Raw genomic sequence first — 22,471 nt, 5'->3', positions numbered from 1 at the left:
TCAGAGGAGAAGCAGTGCCTGAATGAGCCTTTAGTTCCATTCCGCAGCGGCACCCTTAAAGTTGCTTCGCACATAAAGTTAGCAGGTGGTAAAACCTTGCAGTTGAGTTTACCTCCAGTCTCTAACCCTTTAGCTGCTGAGGCAGCAGCCAAAGGTGTACACATGCCACAGCAGGAATTAAAGCTCCTGTTGCTTTTGGCGGGTGCTACTGCCTACCAATCACGACCCAATCAATTAAATGGGGCCACTCTGCAAGCGACCCACAACTGCATGCTTCTTCAGGGACCAAGGGGTTCAAGCAGATGGTGAGAAATCAACATAACTCTGCCTGCTTTAACCCCATGTTTGCTGTACTGCACAAGGTTTCAGGGCAAATGCAGAGTGGCCTCATTCACTTGAATTGGTCATGCATGGCAGGTGCTACACCCGCCAACCATGACAGGGCATATAACTTCTGCTGCCGCTGCAGTATGTATACACCCCTGGCGGTACAGTTTGCGGTGGATGTGGTAAAAACACATCCTAACTATGTGGTCCCCCCCAAACTGCAAATGTAAATGAACCCTTACTATTCTGAGCCCCCTATAAGTCTGCTTTCACACTGATGTGCTGCGGTTTACCTGCATTGTGGTTGCAGCGCATCTGTGACTTTTCTGGGTTAGCTGCACTTTGCCATAGACTTCTATTATAGCCTGCAGGTGTGGTGCACTTTCTGAAAGAACACCAAAACTCCTGCATTCAGAAAGTGCATCAAACCTGCAGGATATAATAGAAGTCTATGGCTAAGCGCAGCAAACCCTCAGGAAAGCTGCAGGTACACTGCACTCACCCTTGGTGTGGGTAAACGGCAGATCATCAGTGTGAAAGCACTGGAAATTACTCCTACACTGGGAACAGCACTGCACTTACAGTTCCCGTGTGGGCTGCGATTTCTAAAATGCTGCCGGGACCTTTTCCTGGCGTTTCAGGGGACACAACAGCTAATTCAAATGAATAGTGTGAACCTAACAGAGTGCAACAGGAGGAAAACATAATGGAGGGTAAGAACATCCAAAACTCCCAGGTGGACAGAAACATAGTGAGGGATTACTACAGTGAGATCTCATACTAGAGTAGGTCTTCAGATGGCTTGACCCTTCAATGTTGTGCTTTTTGATGCACTATCATTCTCCACAAATTAGTAAAAGGGCAGGCATGACACAGTACAGGTCGCCTAGGAAGTATTTGATCTAATAGAACATACAAGTGAGACAATACCCTTCTGCTTGTCCAATGCAGAGTCCTCTACACACGAGTGATCTGCACTCTCCATTCATCCCGAGCACAATGAGGTGACCCTATTATTTCCCTGTCAGGAATCTACTAATAAAGCACTGGTTCAGTGTGATGAAAAGGCTTTTTCAACTGACTTCTTCACACTCTTCGGCTACAAGATATGTGTCCCTCCTCCTCCTGACGCCCCAGGGCACAATGAACGCATACAGGAAACATCCTGGGAAAAGGCCTTTTAAGACCCCCCCTCCTCCCCAGGTGTAAGGTGAGGAGAGATGAATGGACACATCAACACTTTGCATCTCAGCCATATATACTGTGGAACTTCCTGCAGCAAGTATATGACACCAACACCCACATGGCTAGCAGGAGCTGGAGACGCCAGTGTTTGATCTTTCCAACAGCCCCATGACAGCAACCACCAGTATATTTTCAAAAACTGGAGTCCACATAAATAAAATACATGTATGGGCCTAAATTATAGAAATTAGAGTAAATTCAAGTTGGTATGCCAAACCAAGAGGCTTCACATCTAGGAAGGTTCTCATTCTCCAGGTTATGGTATATATCAGGGGTGCTCAACCTTTTGATAAGCAAGGGCCACGTAAGTGATTTGGTAATCGGTCAGCAGCCACAATTAAATGGTTAAAAAAATTTCATTTTTCATTTTGAAAGCATAATGCCCATTTTCCTCTTGCGGCTACTGAATGCCAGGGAGAGATGAAGAAGCTGGCTTTCAGCGGTTGCAGGAGAAAAATGGAGAGCATCGGTTCCTGTATATGCTGCCCCCACAGCCCTTCCTGTCCAAGTGTGTAAAACAGAATGTGACCATCTATTCAACCTTCACCCAAGGTTGCTCTCTTATCTATACTCCCTGGAAAGTTCAAATCCATTAAAAAAGATGTATTGCGACACTTTCTGGCAGTGGCCAGAGTAGTGATTGCCCGTCACTGGAGATCGACAACCATGCCTTCCCTGGGGAATTGGGCTACTGAAGTAGACTGTGTTAGGGACCTTGAACATCCGTTGGCTGAGGAACATGGTAAAGATGAACAGTTTTCTCTCACTTGGACTTCATGGTCCATGTTTTGATATTCCTCTGAGTTTATCTCTTGGGCTGAGAGTAGCCTAGACGACATCACCTCATGACTAGGCCAGAGTGCTTCTTGTTTCTAATCTTTCTGTCCCCTCTTTTATACTTCTATTCCTTTTCCTCTATGTCTAGATACACCCTTATGCCATGTACACACGACCGGCCTTTCCGGCAGTATAGGTCCGACGGTCTTCTCAACAGACTTTTCAGCAGAGTTCCGACAGACTTTCCGAACAAACGGGCTTGGCCACACACAATCACACCAAAGTCCGACGGATTTGAACGTGATGATGTACAACCAGACTAGAATAAGCAAGTTCATCGCTAGTAGCCTACTGCCCTAGTGTCGGTTTTAGTCCGTCGGACTAGCATACAGACAAATGGATTTTTTGACCGGACTCGAGTCCGTTGGAAAGATTTGAAACATATTCTAAATCTAAAGTCCGTCTGATTTTTCGACAGCAAAGGTCCAGTGATGCCCACATACGGTCGAATTGTCCGACGGATTCGTTCCGTCGGTCCTTTGCCGTCGAAAAGTCCGCCCGTGTGTACACGGCAATAGGAATCCATTGAGCAAATGTACCATGACTTAGAATTACCCATTGTTAAACCTTCCCCGTCTGCAAAAGACAGTGATTATTGCTTAGTGGCTATACCAGCTGCTAGCGATAATCGCATGTAAAATCTAACAGTATGGTTGTACCCAAGTTGGTTAATCTAACAACTTGGGTACATTAAGCCTGCCCATTCACGGTTCGAATCTTAGCCAATTCCTGCTGAACAAGCCGAGATTTGAACCATCTATGGCCAGTTTAAAGCTTCAGTGGTCAAAACATCTGTAGTCTGTCTCAGCCATAGCAACCAGATTCTACATTTCATCCTAGTTTACAATCCTGGGAAAATCAAATGGCAGATTTCAACTAGTTGCAACACTTGCTTAAATAACAACTTTCATTCCCCATACCCAAATAATACATGCAGCTGGAAGAACATCTGTTTGTGAAAATAGACATTCATCAAAAAAAACATATTTTAGGCCAGATAACTTTGAGAACATGTTCAGTGTTGTACCTTTCAACCAACCAGTGGGGGTTGGAAGTGCAGTCACTGTAGATCTGAAGGGAAGATCTGAAATGAGGGGAAGCTCTGCTGATTTTATCATCCAATCATGTGCAAGCTAAATTGCTGTTTTTTATTTTCCTTGCATGTCCCCCTCGGATCCACAGCGACTTTACTTCCAAGTGCACTTGCAGTGCAAAGTGCATTTTCCTTTAGTAAATAACCCCCATTGTGTCTTAGTCTGATATCTACCAAAACAATGCAGTGTTCAGCAAAGTTGGGGAGGATTTGCACATGAAGAAGAATTTGATTACCAGTTGCTTAGATAAAAAACTAAATAAAGAAAGAATTCTTTTGTATGGCTGCTTGCGGTTTCCACACATCACTGCACATTGCCAACAGATGGGTTGATTTACTAAAGGCAAATAGACTGTGCACTTTCCAAAGTGTAGTTGCGTTCTGGTTGTCCCCCTTACATTGGTGGTCAATGGGAGGAATGCCCCCCTTATACTGGTGGTCACGGGAGGAATGCCCCCCTTACATTGATAATCAGTGGGAAGAATGCCTCCTACATTGGGGACCAGTGGGAAGAATGTGCCTTACATTGGGGGCCAGTGGAAAGAATGCCCCCTGCATTGGTGGTCAGTGGGAAGAATGTCCCCCTTTACAATAGTTGTCAGTGGGGGGAACGCTCCCCTTACATTAGTGGTCAGTGGGAAGAATGCTCCCTTTACATTAGTGGTCAGTGGGAGGAATGCTCCCCTTATATTAGTAGTCGGTGGGAGGAATGATCCCCTTATATTAGTGGTGCTCCCCTTATATTAGTGGTCAGTGGTAGGAATGCTCCCCTTACATTAGTGGTCAGATCAAGAATGCCCCCCTCCTGTACATTAGTGGGCAGTTGGAGGAATGCCCCCCTCCCCCTACATTAGCTGTCAGGGGGGTGACACCCTTACATTGGTGGTCAGTGGGAGGAATGCCCCCTTTACATTGGTGATCAGTGGGAAGATTGCCCCATACATTGGTGGTTCTTGGGAAAAATGCCCCCTACTTTGGTGGTCAGTGGGAAGGATGAAACATTTACTCTGGCTGTCAGCGTAACATTTACATTGGTGGTCAGTGGAAGGAATGCCCTCTAATATTGGTGATTAGTGGGATGAATGCTCCTTACATTGGTGGTCACTGGGAGGCATGGCTGTACTAGAGCCCCTGCAATTCATGTAAAGAACAACATTTGCTCTGAAAAGAGTTTAGAAAGCTTTCTGATTGCAAAGCAAGCGCCTGTTCTTTACGCCTGTGTGAAGGAAGCCTAAATATGTATATATACAAATGAAGAACAGCTGGAAGGATACAAACACAGAAAGAGGCATCCACCAACCAGCTACAACCATCACAAGTCATATGACTACTTCAAAACAGAACTGAATTATAAAAGACAAGAGATGAAACCGTACATATACATCCATCCATCCATCCATTCAGCATCTGTTTCATCATTTTTATACTTAGTACAAGGCCTAGAGAACAATGATCATATACAAAGCACGGTATAGTCACACCTGTACTCTTTATCTTACATGTAAAATGCATGTTACACACATGATGGGATACGTGTCCCCAATGATAAACATTGTTCACGGTCCAATGTGGTGTGAAAAAAAATGGTATAAACAGCACTTGAAGTGCATCTTGCTTTAAAGCTCATGATACAAAGAAATTAATGTCAAAAAGCAGTTAACCCAAAAACTGCCCCGTTCACACCTCTGTGTTTAGGTGCGGTGCATTAAAAAGAAAATCCTGCTTAATGCATTCATCAAAACATACATTATATGGAGTTCAATGGTAACCCTCATAAAGCTCACGTAAGATGTACCATACAGGTGTAAAAAATGATAGCAAAACATTCAACAAAAATGAGCAGGAAAGTAATTTCTTTTTAAAAAAATGCAGCACAAGTAAAGAAAAAACATAAAACATGTTATAAAAGCATCGCCATCGCATCGCAGTGCACAGACTCTGCTGGGTTTGGGATTGGGTGTGAACGCATCCTGGGAACTAATCTAACCAAAGTCATCCGAAATACTAGGAGCTCCTAGACTTACAATTGGACACCATATTATATACTATACTAGTCTATATAATGCTATATTATACTTTACTAGATGACACTATACCATACTATATGATACTATACAATACATATACTATATATAAATATATGATTCTGTATGATAGTATGTTATACTATTCTATACCATTCTATATAATACTATACTACATGATACTATTTTATATTATACCTATACAATACAATACTGTTCTATACAATACTATGTCATATTCTATATACTATGGTATACTATACTATATATTATTATACCTATTCTATATGATGCTATGTTATATTATACAATACTATTATATACTATACCAGATGACACCTTTTATTACTATACTACACTACTACACGTTACTGTTCTAAATGATACCATACTATATAATATGATGTTACACTATACAATACTATACTATTCTATATGATACTTTGTTATACTATATAAATACTATACTTACAGTATACTATATAACGCAATTGTATATAATCATATGTTATACTATACTATTCTATATGATACCATACTACACAATGCTGTTATGTTATACTATACAATACTATGTGATCATTTGTTATACTACACTCTATAATACTATACTTCTACTATATAATACTATTCTATACCATTTTACCATACTATATATGTATACAGTGGATGTATGTTATGATACACTTGTTGTATACTATATATATAGAAGATGAGTGCAGATCGCACAGTATACACACAGATGTAGTGTACATGTACAGACATATCACCGATCACACACTATATGAAGTCACACAATGACACTCCCGGGGATCGCACACCGGGGACAGTCCGGACACAACTTTCTGCAAACTTCCACACAAGTCCATGGAGTTTGCGGCGGCGGGGAGAAGAACACTCACCTTGGGTGTACACGGATCGGTGGCTCCTCTCCGGGCCCCGCCGGTAGCTCCACATCCCGGGCCGGGTAATAGGAAGAGATTTAGGGCCAGGAGAGAGATGAGGGATCGCACACTCGGTGCCATGGTCCGCAACCCACGGGAAACTCTCCTGTCCGTCCACTGCGCATGTACTACACTGAGCGCTGAGCTCCGCCCCCTGCTGGACCAGACCGGGAGATCAGTGTGCAGAGCGGAGAGATCCACTGACAGCTGGAGGGAGAGAGAAGGAGAGAGGGAGAGAGAGGCCAGACCAGGACTGAGAGAAATCCCTCCCACCTCCTACTTTACCACCTGTACTGGGTGCATCCCCCCCACCACCACTTTCACTGGGTACAACTCCACCTCCCCCCACATACACACACATCTCTACCACCTGTACTGGGTGCAGTCCACCCCCCACCCCCTTCCTGTACCACCTGTACTGGGTGCAATTCCACCCCCCCTTCCTGTACCACCTGTACTAGGTGCAACACCACCCCCCTCCTGTACCACCTCTACTGGGTGCAATCCACCCCCCCCCTTCCTGTACCACCTGTACTGGGTGCAATCCATCCCCCCCTCTTCCTGTACCACCTGTACTGGGTGCACCCCTCCCCCCCACCACCACCTTCACTGGGTGCAACTCCACCTCCCCCCACATACACACACATCTGTACCACCTGTACTGGGTGCACCCCCTCCCCCACCACCACCTTCACTGGGTGCAACTCCACCCCCCCCCCCCACACACACATCTGTACCACCTGTGCTGGGTGCAGTCCACCCCCCCACCACCTTCCTGTACCACCTGTACTGGGTGCAAGCCACCCCCCACCACCTGTATTGGGTGCAATTTCACCCACCCCCCCCCCCCACACACACATACACACACCTGTACCACCTGCACTGAGTGCAATCCACCCCCCCCCTTCCTGTACCACCTGTACTGGGTGCACCCCCCCGTACCACCTGTATTGGGTGCAACTTCACCCACCCCCCCACACACATACACACACCTGTACCACCTGCACTGAGTGCAATCCACCCCCCCTTCCTGTACCACCTGTACTGGGTGCACCCCCCCGTACCACCTGTATTGGGTGCAACTTCACCCACCCCCCCCCCCACACACACACATACAGACACCTGTACCACCTGTACTGGGTGCAATCCACCCCCCCTTCCTGTACCGCCTGTACTTGGAGAAACTCCACTCCCCCGCCTGTACCACCTGTACGGGGTGCAATCCACCCCCACCACCTGTACTGGGAGCAACTCCTCCCTCGTCGCCTACCACCTGCACTGGGGTGCAATTCCACCCCCCCTTCTCTGTACCACCTGTACTGGGTGCAATCCACCCCCCCCCCCCCCACCCTTCCTGGACTACCTGTAGTGGGAGCAACTTTAGTCCCCCTCCTGTACTGGGTGCAATCCACCACCCCCCCACCTGTACCACCTGTACTGGGTGCAATCCACCCCACCACCTGTACCACCTGTACTGGGTGCAATTCACCACCTGTACAGGGTGCAATTCACCACCTGTACTGGGTGCAATTCCCCCCCCCCCTTCCTGTACTGCCTGTACTTGGAGCAACTCCACTCCCCCTCCTGTACCACCTGTACTGAGTGCAATCCACCCCCCCCTTCCTGTACCACCTGTACTGGGTGAACCCCCCTGTACCACCTGTATCCTGTATTGGGTGCAACTTCACCCACCCCCCCACACATACAGACACCTGTACCACCTGTACTGGGTGCAATCCACCCCCCCCCCTCCTTCCTGTACTGCCTGTACTTGGAGCAACTCCACTCCCCCACCTGTACCACCTGTACTGGGTGCAATCCACCCCCCCCCCCCCACCTGTACCACCTGTACTGGGTGCAATTCACCACCTGTACTGGGTGCAATTCACCACCTGTACTGGGTGCAATCCACCCCCCGCCCCTCCTTCCTGTACTGCCTGTACTTGGAGCAACTCCACTCCCCCACCTGTACCACCTGTACTGGGTGCAATCCACCCCCCCTCCTTCCTGTACTGCCTGTACTTGGAGCAACTCCACTCCCCCACCCGTACCACCTGTACTGGGTGCAATCCACCCCCCCACCTGTACCACCTGTACTGGGTGCAATTCACCACCTGTACTGGGTGCAATTCACCACCTGTACTGGGTGCAATCCACCCCCCCCCCCTTCCTGTACCACCTGTACTGGGAGCAACTTCACTCCCCCTCCTGTACTGGGTGTAATCCACCCCCCCACCTGTACCACCTCTACTGGGTGAAATCCACCCCCCCACCTGTACCACCTGTACTGGGTGCAATCCACACCCCCCACCTGTACCACCTGTACTGGGTGCAATTCACCACCAGTACTGGAAGCAACTCCACCCCCATCCTCTACCACCTGTACAGGGTGCAACCCAAGCCCCCCCTCCCCACCTGTACTGGGTGCAACCCCCCCACCTGTACTGGGTGCAATCCCCCCCCCCAACTGTACCACCTGTACTGGGGGCAATTCACCACCTGTACTTGGAGCAACTCCACCCCCATCCTCTACCACCTGTACAGGATGCAACCCACCCCCCCCCCCCCCACCTGTACCACCTGTACTGGGTGCTCCACTGTAACACCTGCACCCTACTCTTACATCATCATTAAGTAAGAATTCTTAAGCTTTTAAATCTAAGAATACAAATGAAAAAAATTGTTACCATCTTAGTAATGTGACAATATTGAATTTATTGTCTCCTTTCTCGCCATCGTCTCATCATTTTATATGCAATCTGTGTGTCAGTATAATTGTGTTATCTCTACACTTTACATAGAATGGCAAGGACCTATGACCCCTCACAGATCAATAGCTGTTTTTGTTTTGGGTTTTTTTTTGCATGAAAAATGTTAATAAAGCTTTATTCTTTAAAAAAACATGTTATCATTCCTTGGATCTAAAATCAAACTTGACAAAGTAGGAAAAGGAATCTACAGAGTCATGTGGCCCTCGTCCAGTCTGAGCTCCAATCCCCAGTGTAATGCCCCATACACGCAATCGGAATTTCCGACGGAAAAAGTCCAATCGGATTATGTTGTTGGAAAATCCGATCGTGTGTGGGCTCTATCGGACTTTTTCCATTGGAATTTCCGCCAACAAAATCCGATCGGACTTTTTACGATTGTGTGTACGGATGCTCAGAAAAAATTTGGGAGTAAAGCTATTGGCTACTGGCTTTTACGTAGTCCTGTCACCTCGTTCGGAACGATCTGATTTTCTGACAACTTTGTGCGACCGTGTGTATGCAGCACAAGTTTTGGCCAAAATCCGTTGGAAAAAATCCCACGGATTTTGTGATTGGAATGTCCGACCGTATGTATGGGGCATAAGATTTGGAGATCTGATCTGCATCAGAACATCTTCCTGGAGACGCAGATTGATCATGAATGACTGTATTATACCATCCATGACTTCCAACCCTCTTCATTTAGAGGGAACCCAATCCCTCTGTCACTCTCCTTGTTCCATTGTAGAGACCTATGTAAATATTCAACCTCTCATTCATTGCACTTGTTATTTGGAAAATCCAGTGTAAAGGAAAAAGGGTATGAAAAAAAAGCTTTGAGTTGTATAGCCATTTTTTTTATAAGCAGATGCCACTATTACTATGATCCTACACTGTCTTCCAGGTCCCGTTGCATAGTGGACACAGGGGGTTACTCACTCAGTATTGGTGCCAATTGAGGGAATGCCTTGCATTGAATGGTAAGCGTTCTCTCATTGCATAAGGTGAAGATGCAGAGAAGTGATGTCACAATCTCCACTTCGTCCAATCAGAGAATGCTTGGCATTCATTGAGAAAAATATCATGCGTTCTCTGAATGGCATTCATATTACAGTGTCATGGTGGTACAGAACAGTACATTTCACATGTGGTGAGCAGCTGAGGCAAATTGCAACGCAGTGGTGATATGTGAATAAATCCTAAAAGCGGAGTTCCAGTCATATATATTTTTTTACATTATTCAGCTGCATTCAATACAAATAACACCCTTTTGAAAAAAATGTTTTATTGTTACTCACCTTTTCAGGTCTGTTGCTAGGGGGTTCCTCGTAATCTGCCTCTTCATCTCCAAGGCGATTGACGTCATTTGCCTCGGCGCGCATGCTCGCTAGTGCTCCTGGGAGATGTCTGTCATCATTTCCCAGGAGTCACTGGGCAGCGCCGAGGGCTTCGTTGCCATCACAACGGGGGCGGGCACTTCCGACAAATGTAAACTTCTGGTACCACAACTAAGTTTGAGCTCAAGGATTCTGACAAAATTGATTTTATTCCAAGTGATCAATTTTTCCATCAGTGAAATGCTACCAAAATGGAAATACCTCATTTTTTTATACTGTTCTTGCCGTGTGGTTGTGGTGCAGCCCTATTTGGTCTCAATGGGTGAGTTTTACAAAAATTGCCATCAGTCAAACTCTGCAGCCTGAATTAAAATTGCCATTGCTGTGAAACAAAGCACCCTGGCAGCGGCATGTATAATCCCTATGGGGCTGTAATGTTAGCATTTGGGTGAGCGACCCGGTGGAGGGTTGCGGTAAAACCACGACTCAGCCGCCTGCTTTTTACTGCTGACCACGTGAAAGGGCTCTAAAGGCTTGTTCACACTAGTGTTGGTCTGAAGAATGATTCACAATTGGCATTTGACAGGCGGTGAAGAGGCATTATATAGCCTCATGAACGCCTGCTTTAACCCTTTGAGCGTGCTGCATGTGCATGCTTATTTGTGCAGTTGCAAGGTGCTTGCAGAGCAGCCCCATTCACTTTAATGAGTCATGGTTTGCGGGTCGAAAGGGACAGGCGGCTAAATTCCAGACATGAAGTAAAGCACTGAGGCCTCAGCATGTGTATGCCCCTGTCTGCTGTCTCTGCAGCTAAAGGAGGTAGTGGTTGGTGGGGGGGTATGGGGGGGTGCAGTAAAGGAGAGTCTCAACTGCTGGATTTTACCACCCCCAACCTTTTATGTAGAGAGTTTATATTAGACAAGTATATTTCATTTAATATTCATTGTGTTGATGTTTTTCTTTCTTTCGTTGAGTATTGAATTGCTAATGTTGTTACTTAAATTTTTTTATTTTGCTACTTATTTATTGAATTTTTCTTTCTGTGAAAAAAAATATTGAGGCTATTGAGAGAATCTTTTGGCTCATGTAACCCTCAAGTGCCTTTAAAGGTTAATGTAACCCTCAAGGGCCTTTAATGCCGAACAACAGGCAGATTTTTTTTCCCCCCAATGCATTGGGGCTGTGTCCGCACTGCTTGGGACAACTGACCTTTTTTTCTAGGGGTAAACACAAACTTTATACTCACCTGATCTGCTGATCCTCCAAAAAAACGCATTTCCCCATGGTCTATCAGTGGACTGTTCCTGTCTTTGGAGCGTGCACTGAGCATACTAACATAAGGAACAGTCCATGAAGACCACTGGAGCATGGGGGTGCCAGTGTTCTGTTAAAATAGACAACTTGTCAAAAGGTCAGGGGGGAGGGGAGAAACAGGGGACCTGTTTTTGACAGGTCCCCTTCCCCACTTCTGAAGATGGGCCATGGGCTGATCTCCCGGAAATTCGCCCCCCCCTCCTCCTTCCCCCGTCACCAGACCAATTAGAAAGTGAAGCTCGTTTCGCGCATGCTCGGTAGGGGGACACTCTGTGAAAGGCTTCAATACTGGGTTCCCTTACCAGGAATGGCTGTGGCAGAACCCAGGCGTTGATCCTAAGATCGGCTGGGGTGCAGACATCACGGGCTCCCTGGACAGGTAAGTACCCTAATATTAAAAGTCAGCAGCTACATTATTTGTAGCTGCTGACTTTTAATTTTTTTTCACCCAGGCTGGACCTCCTCTTTAAGGTGGTAATTAAACTCACTTGGTGCCTTATCTGAATTAAATTAGCCTCGGAACCTGTGCAATTCATATGTGGTCGGGTTTAAGGTTAGGTTCACACCGAAACGATGCGGGAATGCCGCAAATCCACGGTGTTTTCCCGCATCGCATGCCTCCCGCCAGCAGTTCACACTGCCCTATGCGGACTGCTGGGAGTGTCAGTGAAATGTTAATGACACCCCCAGATCAGTCCGCATATCGCAGTGCGATCTGCAAACTCGGACAGGAATCAGATCGCATGGTGTGAACACCCATGCGATCCGATTCTGCTGCGGACCAAAAAAAGGGTCCCGTGCGAGTTTGCGGCGGGTGCGATGCGAATTCAGCCATACTATCTGTATGGCTGAACTCGCATCGCACAGAGATCGGATGTGATTTGCACTGCAGTGCGGTGCGAATCACATCCGGGTCTCCCAGCCGCAGCAGTGTGAACCCAGCCTAAAGGGATGAGGTGGCAACCCTAACGCTGGCCGTTTAGCCAAGTGCGCTGTCCAGTCCCATTGCTGGCAGCCTGTAAAACTCCATGAGCGGCTGACAGCTGCTGTAGGTGGACGGGGCTGTATGGTGCCCCTAGTGGTACTTACATTTAGGGTTGTATGTGCACAGGGATGAACACCCAGAACAGAAGCTATATGCTGGACTTGGGGTTAAACCCACAGTGTGCAGGAGGCCTAATAAGCCTTTAAACATCGCTAGAAACCACCCCCAATTTTGTCTTCTCACTTGAATGCAATGTGTTTCACCAAAACTAGCGAAAGTTAAATGAAATCTCCAAAAGTTCATCCTCATACAAAGCAATGGCCCATGCCTTGTGACTGGGACTGAATGAAACTAGTACACTGATATACGAGAGGACAAAATGTTAAACACATTCGTAGTTGCTGCACTTGCCATTGTTTGTGTGGCTGGGGCTCTGTTTTTTCTCAATCGGAGTAACTACATGCATGTAAATAAAGTGTGTTTAGGGGAAAACACAGAGAGGAACCATCCAGGAGGAGTCCCCTGCTGAGATGTTTGCTGAGGCACTTCCTGCCTTGACTGAGACTTCTCACCTTGTTTGTGAAAGACAATAGAGTCCCCAGCTTCAAGTACTTGTCAGAGACTCTGTTTCCTGGTCCTCTGAGTATAATGGATGTGTTTAGTATTCACACAGTCTCTCAGGAATTCATTCCAGGCTGTAATGTCACAATGGAAGTGTTACATTACCTCAGAAAAGACCATTTTTATTCATCAGAGGAGGTCACACAAATGAGAGAAATTCAGGGGACGAGTGTCACCTCCATTGAGACCTTCTAAGGATTTCTAGGCTGGCCATGATTTAGCAGGTACCAGCTGAATTTCAATCCATGTATGAGTAGGGAAGTTGTATAGAAGTCGATCTATCGATTGACTTTTGTACATGCCACTCAATCAGCGCTGCCAGCTATCAGTGTAGTGATACCTGTATTGTATCAGCGCTGATACTGAGCATTTGCATGACTACTAGTACTCATACAAATGCTCCGCTACCTTTGTGGTGCAATTTAATGGGATGAAATTGCACTGGAAAGAATCGCATGTGATTTTAGCAGTCATAGTGACTTCAGCCTGGGTTCACAAAGAAGCGGCACGGAAAACTGCATGCAATTTGGACAGGAATCACATCACATTCCTGTTTAAAATGCATGTTATTCTTTGTGGTGCACTTTGAGCCCATTCATTTTGTATGGGCTTAAATCACAATGCAAAGTTATTAGTACTCAGTATCAGTGAGTACTTCACCAAAAGTATCGGTACTCGTACTCGCCGGCAAAAAAAACGGTATTGGTCTCCCCGTTGTCATAATACGATAGTTCAGTGGGGAGGATTCCCCGATACACCTTGAATGTGTGGATGTTTTTTTTTTTTCATTTAACCCACTGGTTGAACAAAAAAAGGTTGAGTAATGTATGGGCTATATTACTCCAGTATTTTCAAGTGGTAATATTCATGCCACGTTATGTAAGGAGAGACATACACATGGTAATAAGAAATTAGGTAAGGGCCCCTTCACACCAAGTAGATTGAGATGCGTTTAACAAAGTAGACCAATGCTGTCTCAATACAAGGGCACATAGAAAACTCCATACATGTGCGGAGGTCTATGTTGTAATGTATGTCATTTTAAGACATTTCAATAAAGTTTAAAAAAAAGAAGAAAAAAGTAAACAGTGCAAAGAATTGTATCAATGCATAACACTGCCCATACACAACGTGCACCAGCCTGTGTTATACTGAGCATAATGCACACATGGGCTAAAGGCCCAAAAACTGCACACTAAAACACTTCATTTTACCATGCGTCTGTGTGCTTTTTCAGGCTGTCACACTGTTTAAATTTTTTTAACTTTATTGAAAGTGTACAAGGTTACAATGTATTCAAGTCCCTTCACTGCAGCCCTGTGGTGACCTGCATGCCTGTATTTTCCGGCACTGCACTACATTTCACATTCTACACATCAGCGTTGTGGTGTTTTTTCGGTAACTGCTGCTAATCACATGCAGAAAAATATCAATCACTGCCCAAGGTTCGGTTCGCTAGGGGCTGAATCATGCTTTTGCATTACGGGAACGCACACATTGGTTTAATATAGTGCAATTCACTTTGAATGGCATCCCAACACACCTGCGCTGTAATGTACTACAAGGTAAAGTGGTGTGTTGCCATGTATTGTGTTACAAAGCAATGTACAGGCTGGGTTGTGTTGACAGCCTTAACTTACAGTAAAGAGGAACTGCAGTCTGCTCACATAATTTGTACTAAAAATATTTTTGCCATTCTGAAGCTTCCCTCCAACCACTTTGCATATTATTTTATATATACTGTGATTCTGTACTTGCCAATATGCTGCAGAAATCTCCCTCCACTGAGTCTGGCTGCAACCATTTTAACTGTGGGCAGCTGAAGCTGCTGCCTGTTCCCTTCCTGGATTTACACAGACATACAGAGGCACACCTCCAGCTCTGCAGCCCTCATTGGCCCTCTTATGACTTATCTCCCCCTTTTTTCCTGGCAAACTCTCACGAGAGTGAGCGAGAGAGCTGTGCATGATGTCATAAGCCTAAGCTTTTTACCAGACAAGAAACAGGAAGTGGGCTGTATAAGGTATTTACTGGCAGAAAAAAAAATTATCCAAAGTTAAAACAACAAGGGCAGAAGATTTAAAGAGGAAGTAAACCCTGATGAGTTTACTTCCTCTTTTTTTCCCTGCAAAGGTAAAGCATAATGGACTACTATGCATCGCATAGTAGCCCATTATGTGTCACTTACCTGACACAGGAGCCAGCGAAGTCGCCGCTGTCCCCTGTAGTCCGCCGCATCCATCTTGCTTGTGGCGTCTCGCAGCTCCGCCGAATGACAGCGGCGAAGCCGCGATGACGTCACTCCCGCGCATGCGCACGGGAGTGGCGTCTCGCAGCTCCGCCGCTGTCATTCGGCAAAGCCGCGATGACGTCACTCCCGTGCATGCGCACGGGAGTCGACAAATGTGGCAGCTCCATTCTTGGAACTGCCGCGTTTAGTGCGCCTGCGCGCCGCTGTCTACGGCGCATGCGCCATAGACAGCGGTGCCCGTTTTCGGGCAAATATCTCCTAAACCATATAGGTTTAGGAGATATTTCTTGGACCTACAGGTAAGCCTTAATCTAGGCTTACCTGTAGGTCAAAGTCGTTTGTAAGGGTTTACTTCCTCTTTAACAGATGGTAAGTTGAAAAAATTACTGAAGGTCCACTTTAACCTGCCACTTTGCCAGTTCCAGGAGATTTAATCTGTGGAGCATTCCATCCTCTACCACCATCCTTTCCATCTGTCCCCCACACATTACCCTGTTTTGTGCTGATCTCAGCATTCAGCAACCGTTTTCAGTTGTGCAAAGTTAAGTGGCAGGGAAGAGGTAAATTAATAGGACAGGTAAGAAATTAGGGATTAAGGGAGAAGTTTGGGGTACATAAAAAATCCCCTTCATGCTCACCTCTAGAGTGCAGCTGTCCCATATCAGCTTTAAGATCGAGAACTGAGCAATCACATGACTGCTGACCATTCAGTTCTCAGTCTGCTTAGAGTGGAGAGCATTGACTGTCAGTCGCTGCTCTCTGCTTTGCCCCTCCATTGCTCACTGGAGTGTCGGGCTGGGGAGGGGTGGGCACCGCTAGGTTCAGCTTTCAGCCATGTGCTCTGAGGTAGAGCCAGCTTTCAATCAGGCATCTGGGTGGATCCTGACAATATGGTCGGCATCCTTGAAGAGCCATGATGCGGCTGTGATGTTAGCTGATATTGGGCAATATCCCACTAAAAGCTGATTCCCAGTCAAAGGGGGAACAAAAGTAAGTGCACTCCTGTGACCCAGAAGTATGGCCAAAAATTTTTTGGCACTACTTATCTTTTAAAGCATTACAATGATTGTTCAAAGTGTAAGTTTGCGTTAAATCATCCCATGGAACATGTTAGGACATGCCGGTCTATAAACACAGGACAATGATGTAAGGTTTTGAAAAACACGGCTGTCATCATAAAACTACTCAGTATTTCCACCGGTTGGTGTCAGATATGGCCTTGTACTTACCCATGCTTATCTAAATGATAACAGACGTGTAAATGTTATATGGACCTCTCCTGTTGTCACAGTCAATATTTGCTCAATGCTTTATGTCATTTCCACTTACCTAAATCCTCATCTTCTCATGCAAGAGGATGTACTGTGACCTCCTTGCGTCAGAAGTACTGCACCATGTCTGTTTTTGTTAAAGAAGATCTCCACTTTCTAATAACATGGAACATCAGGTACATTGGTTAACCATTTAATGCAGACCTGTATTACTCAGTTACTGAAATCGAATGTACAGTATCTGACAAAAGTGAGCACACCCCTCACATTTTTGTAACTATTTTATTATATCTTTTCATGTGACAACACTGAAGAAATTACACTTTGCTACAATGTAAAGTAGTGAGTGTACAGCTTGTAAAACAGTGTAAATTTGCTGTTCCCTCAAAATAATTTAACACACAACCATTAATGTCTAAACCGCTGGCAACAAAAGTGAGTACACCCCTAAGTGAAAATGTCCAAATTGGGCCCAAAGTGTCAATATTTTGTGTGTCCACCATTATTTTCCAGCACTGCCTTAACCCTCTTGGGCATGGAGTTCACCAGAGCTTCACAGGTTGCCACTCCTCCATGACAACATCACGGAGCTGGTGGATGTTGGAGATCTTGTGCTCCTCCATCTTCCGTTTGAGGATGCCCCACAGATGCTCAATAGGGTTTAGGTCTGGACACATGCTTGGCCAGTCAATCGCCTTTACCTTCAGCTTCTTTAGCAAGGCAGTGGTCGTCTTGAAGGTGTGTTTGGGGTCTTTATTATGTTGGAATACTGCCCTGCGGACCAGTCTCCGAAGGGAGGGGATCATGCTCTGCTTCAGTATGTCACAGTACATGTTGGCATTCATGGTTCCCTCAATGAACTGTAGCTCCCCAGTGCCGGCAGCACTCATGCAGCCCCAGACCATGACACTCCCACCACAATGCTTGACTTGTTTTTGTACTCCTCATCTGGTTGCCTCCACACACGATTGATACCATCTGAATCAAATACGTTTATATTGGTCTCATAAGACTACAGGACGTGGTTCCAGTAATCCATGTCCTTAGTCTGCTTGTCTTCAGCAAACAGTTTGAGGGCTTTCTTGTGCATCATCTTTAGAAGAGGCTTCCTTCTGGGACATGCAGACCAATTTGTTGCAGTGTGTGGCGTATGGTTTGAGCACTGACAGGCTGTCCCCTCACCCCTTCAACCTCTGCAATGCTGGCAGCACGTACACGTCTGTTTCCCAAAGACAACCTCTGGATATGACACTGAGCATATGCATTCAACTTCTTTGGTCAATAATGCCGAGGTCTGTTCTGAATGGAACCTGTTCTGTTAAGGGGTGATATGGTCTTGAACACCGTGCTGCAGCTCAGTTTCAGGGTCTTGGCAATCTTCTTATAGCCTAGGCCATCTTTATGTAGAGCAACAATTTGTTTTTAGATCCTCAGAGAGTTCTTTGCCATGAGATGTCATGTTGAACTTGCAGTGACCAGTATGAGAGAGTGAGAGTGATAACACCAAATTTAACACACCTGCTCCCCATTCACATCTGAGACCTTGTAACACTAACAAGTCACATGACACCAGGGAGGGAAAATGGCTGATTGGCCCCAATTTGAACATTTTCACTTAGGGGTGTACTTGCTTTTGTTGCCAGCGGTTTAGACATTAATGGTTCTGTGTTGAGTTATTTTGCGGGGACAGAAAATTGATACTGTTATACAAGCTGTACACTCCCTACTTTACATTGTAGCAAAGCATAATTTCTTCAGTGTTGTCACATGAAAAGATATATTACAATATTTACAAAAAGACAAAGAGGTTTTTTTTTTTTCCTATTATATAAGGAAAAAAAGACTGAAAATTTTGGTGAAAACAAACTGTGATCACTGTGATTGGTCATCACAGTGATCCAGGGTCCTGGGTGAGGAACTTGTGGAAAGCCTCTGAAAGCGTCAAGATGGATTCATTCGGACTACTTCTGATGCTTCTGGAAAGTCGCGGTTGCTAATGGAAATGTTTGCTACAAAGAAGGTAGTGATTTTTGGGTTGAGCTTAAGGTTAGGTTCACATCTGTGAAAGTGGTGCTGCTGCGGGACCTGCACAAATACCGGCAGCCGCAACCACCCACACAGAGAAATGCGGGACCCGCAGGCAGATGCCATTAATCCTAATGGCGCGCTGTCCGCACTGGAAATTGCAACCGTACTGGGAACCGAAGTTTCAAAAATAGTGCTGGGACTTCTTTCCTGCATGTTTCAGGGCATGAGCCTGCATGGCCATACAGGTGAGAACCTAGCCTTCAGGCTCTTTTTCTGTTCTGGTGTCTTTTTGTGTGTCATTGAATCTGCAAGCCAGTAACGGGTGTTCTAAACTCCGTACCCCTTTTCCCTAGAGTTTGTTTGGTGTGAGCAATATACTCTCTTTTTGTTTTGCACCTTAAAGTGATTGGCGCCCATCTGTTCATATTTTCCAGTGTGCCTAAAAGATCTGCCCCTGAAGTGAAATGCTAGCCCGCCTTGTCTCTGGGGGGTACCACCATGCTCTTGATGTTTAGGTGTACACAAATGTTTGGCACACATTTACATCTCTCTGCCATTGACTTTTATGGGCACATTTGGAAAGTGGAATGCCTGCTAATTTTGACATGCTAAGTTGAATTTGCCACATGGTGACCACAGCAAGGTGAATTGACCTGAGCATTTACAATATAAATTTGTCTGTTTTTACCACCCCTTTGCCTCCTGTTTGAACATAGCCTTAAGGTGCAAAAGAAAAACATGTACATTATATCACTGCAATATATGTACATGTAGCACCGGCTCCTGAAGAGCACGCGCTATGTGTTTTTGTCATTTAATATTCCTGAAACCACAGTTTGGTTTTGGGTTCAATTACACAAAATTTTGGCCTCAGTACTAGTCTGGCTGGATTGTCCGGTGTTCTACCTGACCATGGGTGGCGCTGTCATCTCTGGCAGGTGTTGGAACACAGTCCAGTTAGATGCATTAAGGGTCTATTCTTTCTTGGAACCAGCCCAGTGGGAGTTTCCTCTTGCTGTGCATTCTGGGAGAGGGTACTTAAGGTGCTGATGTCACGTGCTTCAGGGTTCTGGTTCAGAGGATATTTCTGTCTGTTTGGTCCTGGTCCTCCTGACCAGCCCCCAGGGCTCTCATGTCCTGGGGTGCGGATCCACCCGATTTCAAGTCTCGGGGCTGGCTGGCCCGAGGCAAAGTAACTGAAGGAAGAATTCTGAGGTGGTCTGGTGCCGTCTCGGGTTTATAGAGAGGCCCAGCAACTGGAGAAGCATCCAGGGGAGGAGTCTTTGGGAGAAGGCCACGCAAAGGTTGGTTTCCCAGAAGGAGCCTGGAGGCTAAGTTGAAAGACCCCAAGCGAATCTGATCTCGTATGGTATCGCTGAACCGACTGCAAGATACTGGTGCTATACAAGGGTTCTATAAGCTGTTTACATCTTTCAGTTACTCAAGTGGTCTACAACAAGTCTGTGGCAGAGACTTTACTCAAGTGTCCTATAGCAAGTCTGTGGCAGAGACTTCGCTGTATTTGAGCACCTTGTCGGCTGCTAGGCCTAGTGAGAGAAGGACTATCCGATAAGGGTGAGGATCCAGTTGTGAATGGCTATTCTCTGGATTTCTTAGTGTGAGAAGCTCTTTTCTAATTGACTAAGATTCAAGAGTACCCGGACTTTCCACCTAAACCCTCTAACCTTACATTGAGAGACTATGTTCCGTTTATTCTTCTTTGCAAATAAAAATCCCTAAACGGATCTGGTGTCAGTCTCTACAGTTCTTGGGCCATCTAGCTTGGGAAACCTCTAGACATACACAAGGTCAAGAAGGTAATGGTAAGCCCAATTAAATCAGCTGCTCCTTCGGGGGTCAGTGCTACATACATTTTCATGTGTTTTAGCCCTGCAAAGATCTTGCAAGTAGAGACAAACACCCACTGATCCTGGCAGATATGCACTTAATACTTAATTTCCTGTTGTGGGCATACTGGGCTGAAGTCACAAGGAAGGGTGTCAGCCCTAGTTGTGTTTTTGCTAAATGACAGAACTCCTGCCCTTCTTTTCAGATCAAAAATATAGCAGGGAGGTGTTCTATAGTCCACTGGAAGAACTAGGGGGGCTGATTAAACTCCTTGAGATAACACAGGAAGTTTACAGAGGACATAGGACAGAATTTATTTTCTTGATATAATCAACAGGTTTATTTTTGCCCTTATCAAACAGATATCGTAAATAACATTTTCAATGGTATATTTAGTATATAGGTTTTCATGTTATCATTTATTATTTGTTTATATTTTTTTGAATTTGTAGCTGTACCCCTTTAGGGACAGCTGGTAAAAGCTAGCTCGTTCCAAACAGTACAGAGTCTTCCCCGTCCCCACAAGCACCAGTCCATACACACTGGCTCCAACAACTCATTGTAGGGGAAGTCTTCTTGATATTTATTGCTTGAAGAACTTTGAAACAAGAGGGGATTGTGGCATGGGATACTCCAAAATGCTTGCACAGTAACAGGAATACAGTTTTCTCTAGACTCCATCTCCAGGATTCTGATGAGAATCGTGGAATTGCCAGTACTCTGAGACCCTATGAGAGTCGTCTTAGTCAATAGCTACCTCTGGCACTTACATCCCAAAAGTGTACTGTCAGCAGGAATCCATTCAGGGACATTACTCACAAGTCCCTAGGACAAATGTGCATCTTCAAGCTTCCCCTGGACATGGTCCAGTGAGGAAGACAAACCTTCTCCAGACCAGATCTTGTATGGTGAAGTCTTACAGCCAGCTTCTCAGAACATCACTTTAGGTCCACATCTCTGCCATAGCTGAGCCTACAAACAACAGAAACTCAGTCCACAGGCTGCCTCCTAGGGTAGCAGCCTCAGAGGCTTTTGGAACCCTCCCTGTCAAGGAAATAACAATCTCCCCAGGGCTTCAGACTATTTACCGCCTCTCCAGCCACCTTTTGGACACTTCTCTCTATTGATTGGCTACAGCATGATAAATATCCAGGCTGGTCATTTCAATCTCCCTTGCTATGTTCTCTAAGCTTCTTACAGAGACAGGGGGAAGCAATCAAACTCCAAAACTGTGAAACCCACCGCACCTTTAGCGTTTCTTACAAATCTACTTCCTCCTCTCCTCTTCCTTTCTCTGTTGGGGTCCCCCAAGGTTCCGTTCTTGGACCACTCCTATTTTCAATCTATACCTCCTCCCTGAGTCAACTGATAGCCTCCCATGGCTTACAATACCACTTCTATGCTGACGACACCCAAATCTATTTTTCTACCCCTCAGCTCACTCCCTCTGTCTCCTCACGTATCACTAATTTACTATCGGATATATCAGTCTGGATGTCACACCACTTCCTCAAACTCAATCTATCCAAAACCGAACTTATAATTTTTCCTCCCCCATATGCCCCTTCCCCTGATCTCACTGTCAAAATCAATGGC

The 22,471-nt window shown here is 45.7% G+C and overlaps 1 protein-coding gene and 1 long non-coding RNA gene across 2 annotated transcripts in view; one reads left to right on the top strand and one right to left on the bottom strand.

The window, feature by feature from the left end:
• Positions 1-6,679, bottom strand: part of IL17RD (interleukin 17 receptor D) — a 116,987-nt gene extending 110,308 nt beyond the window's left edge. Inside the window, exon 1 of the mRNA XM_077452029.1 lies at positions 6,429-6,679. Within this exon, the coding sequence (XP_077308155.1) occupies positions 6,429-6,551 (123 nt within the window). The 5' untranslated portion in view covers positions 6,552-6,679. The remainder of the gene's footprint in view (positions 1-6,428) is intronic.
• Positions 6,680-10,715: 4,036 nt separating this feature from the next.
• LOC143926968 (uncharacterized) overlaps positions 10,716-22,471 on the top strand; it is a 101,175-nt gene continuing 89,419 nt past the window's right edge. Inside the window, exon 1 of the long non-coding RNA XR_013262170.1 lies at positions 10,716-10,879. This is a non-coding gene — a long non-coding RNA (uncharacterized LOC143926968). The remainder of the gene's footprint in view (positions 10,880-22,471) is intronic.

Source organism: Lithobates pipiens, unplaced genomic scaffold (genome assembly GCF_037356315.1).
Source record: "Lithobates pipiens isolate NorthernLeopardFrog02 unplaced genomic scaffold, aLitPip1_a1.2 Scaffold_23, whole genome shotgun sequence".
In the NCBI taxonomy this organism is placed as follows: domain Eukaryota; kingdom Metazoa; phylum Chordata; class Amphibia; order Anura; family Ranidae; genus Lithobates; species Lithobates pipiens.
The sequence above is the reverse complement of the archived record's forward strand: the minus strand, read 5'-3'. Positions and strand labels throughout refer to the sequence as shown.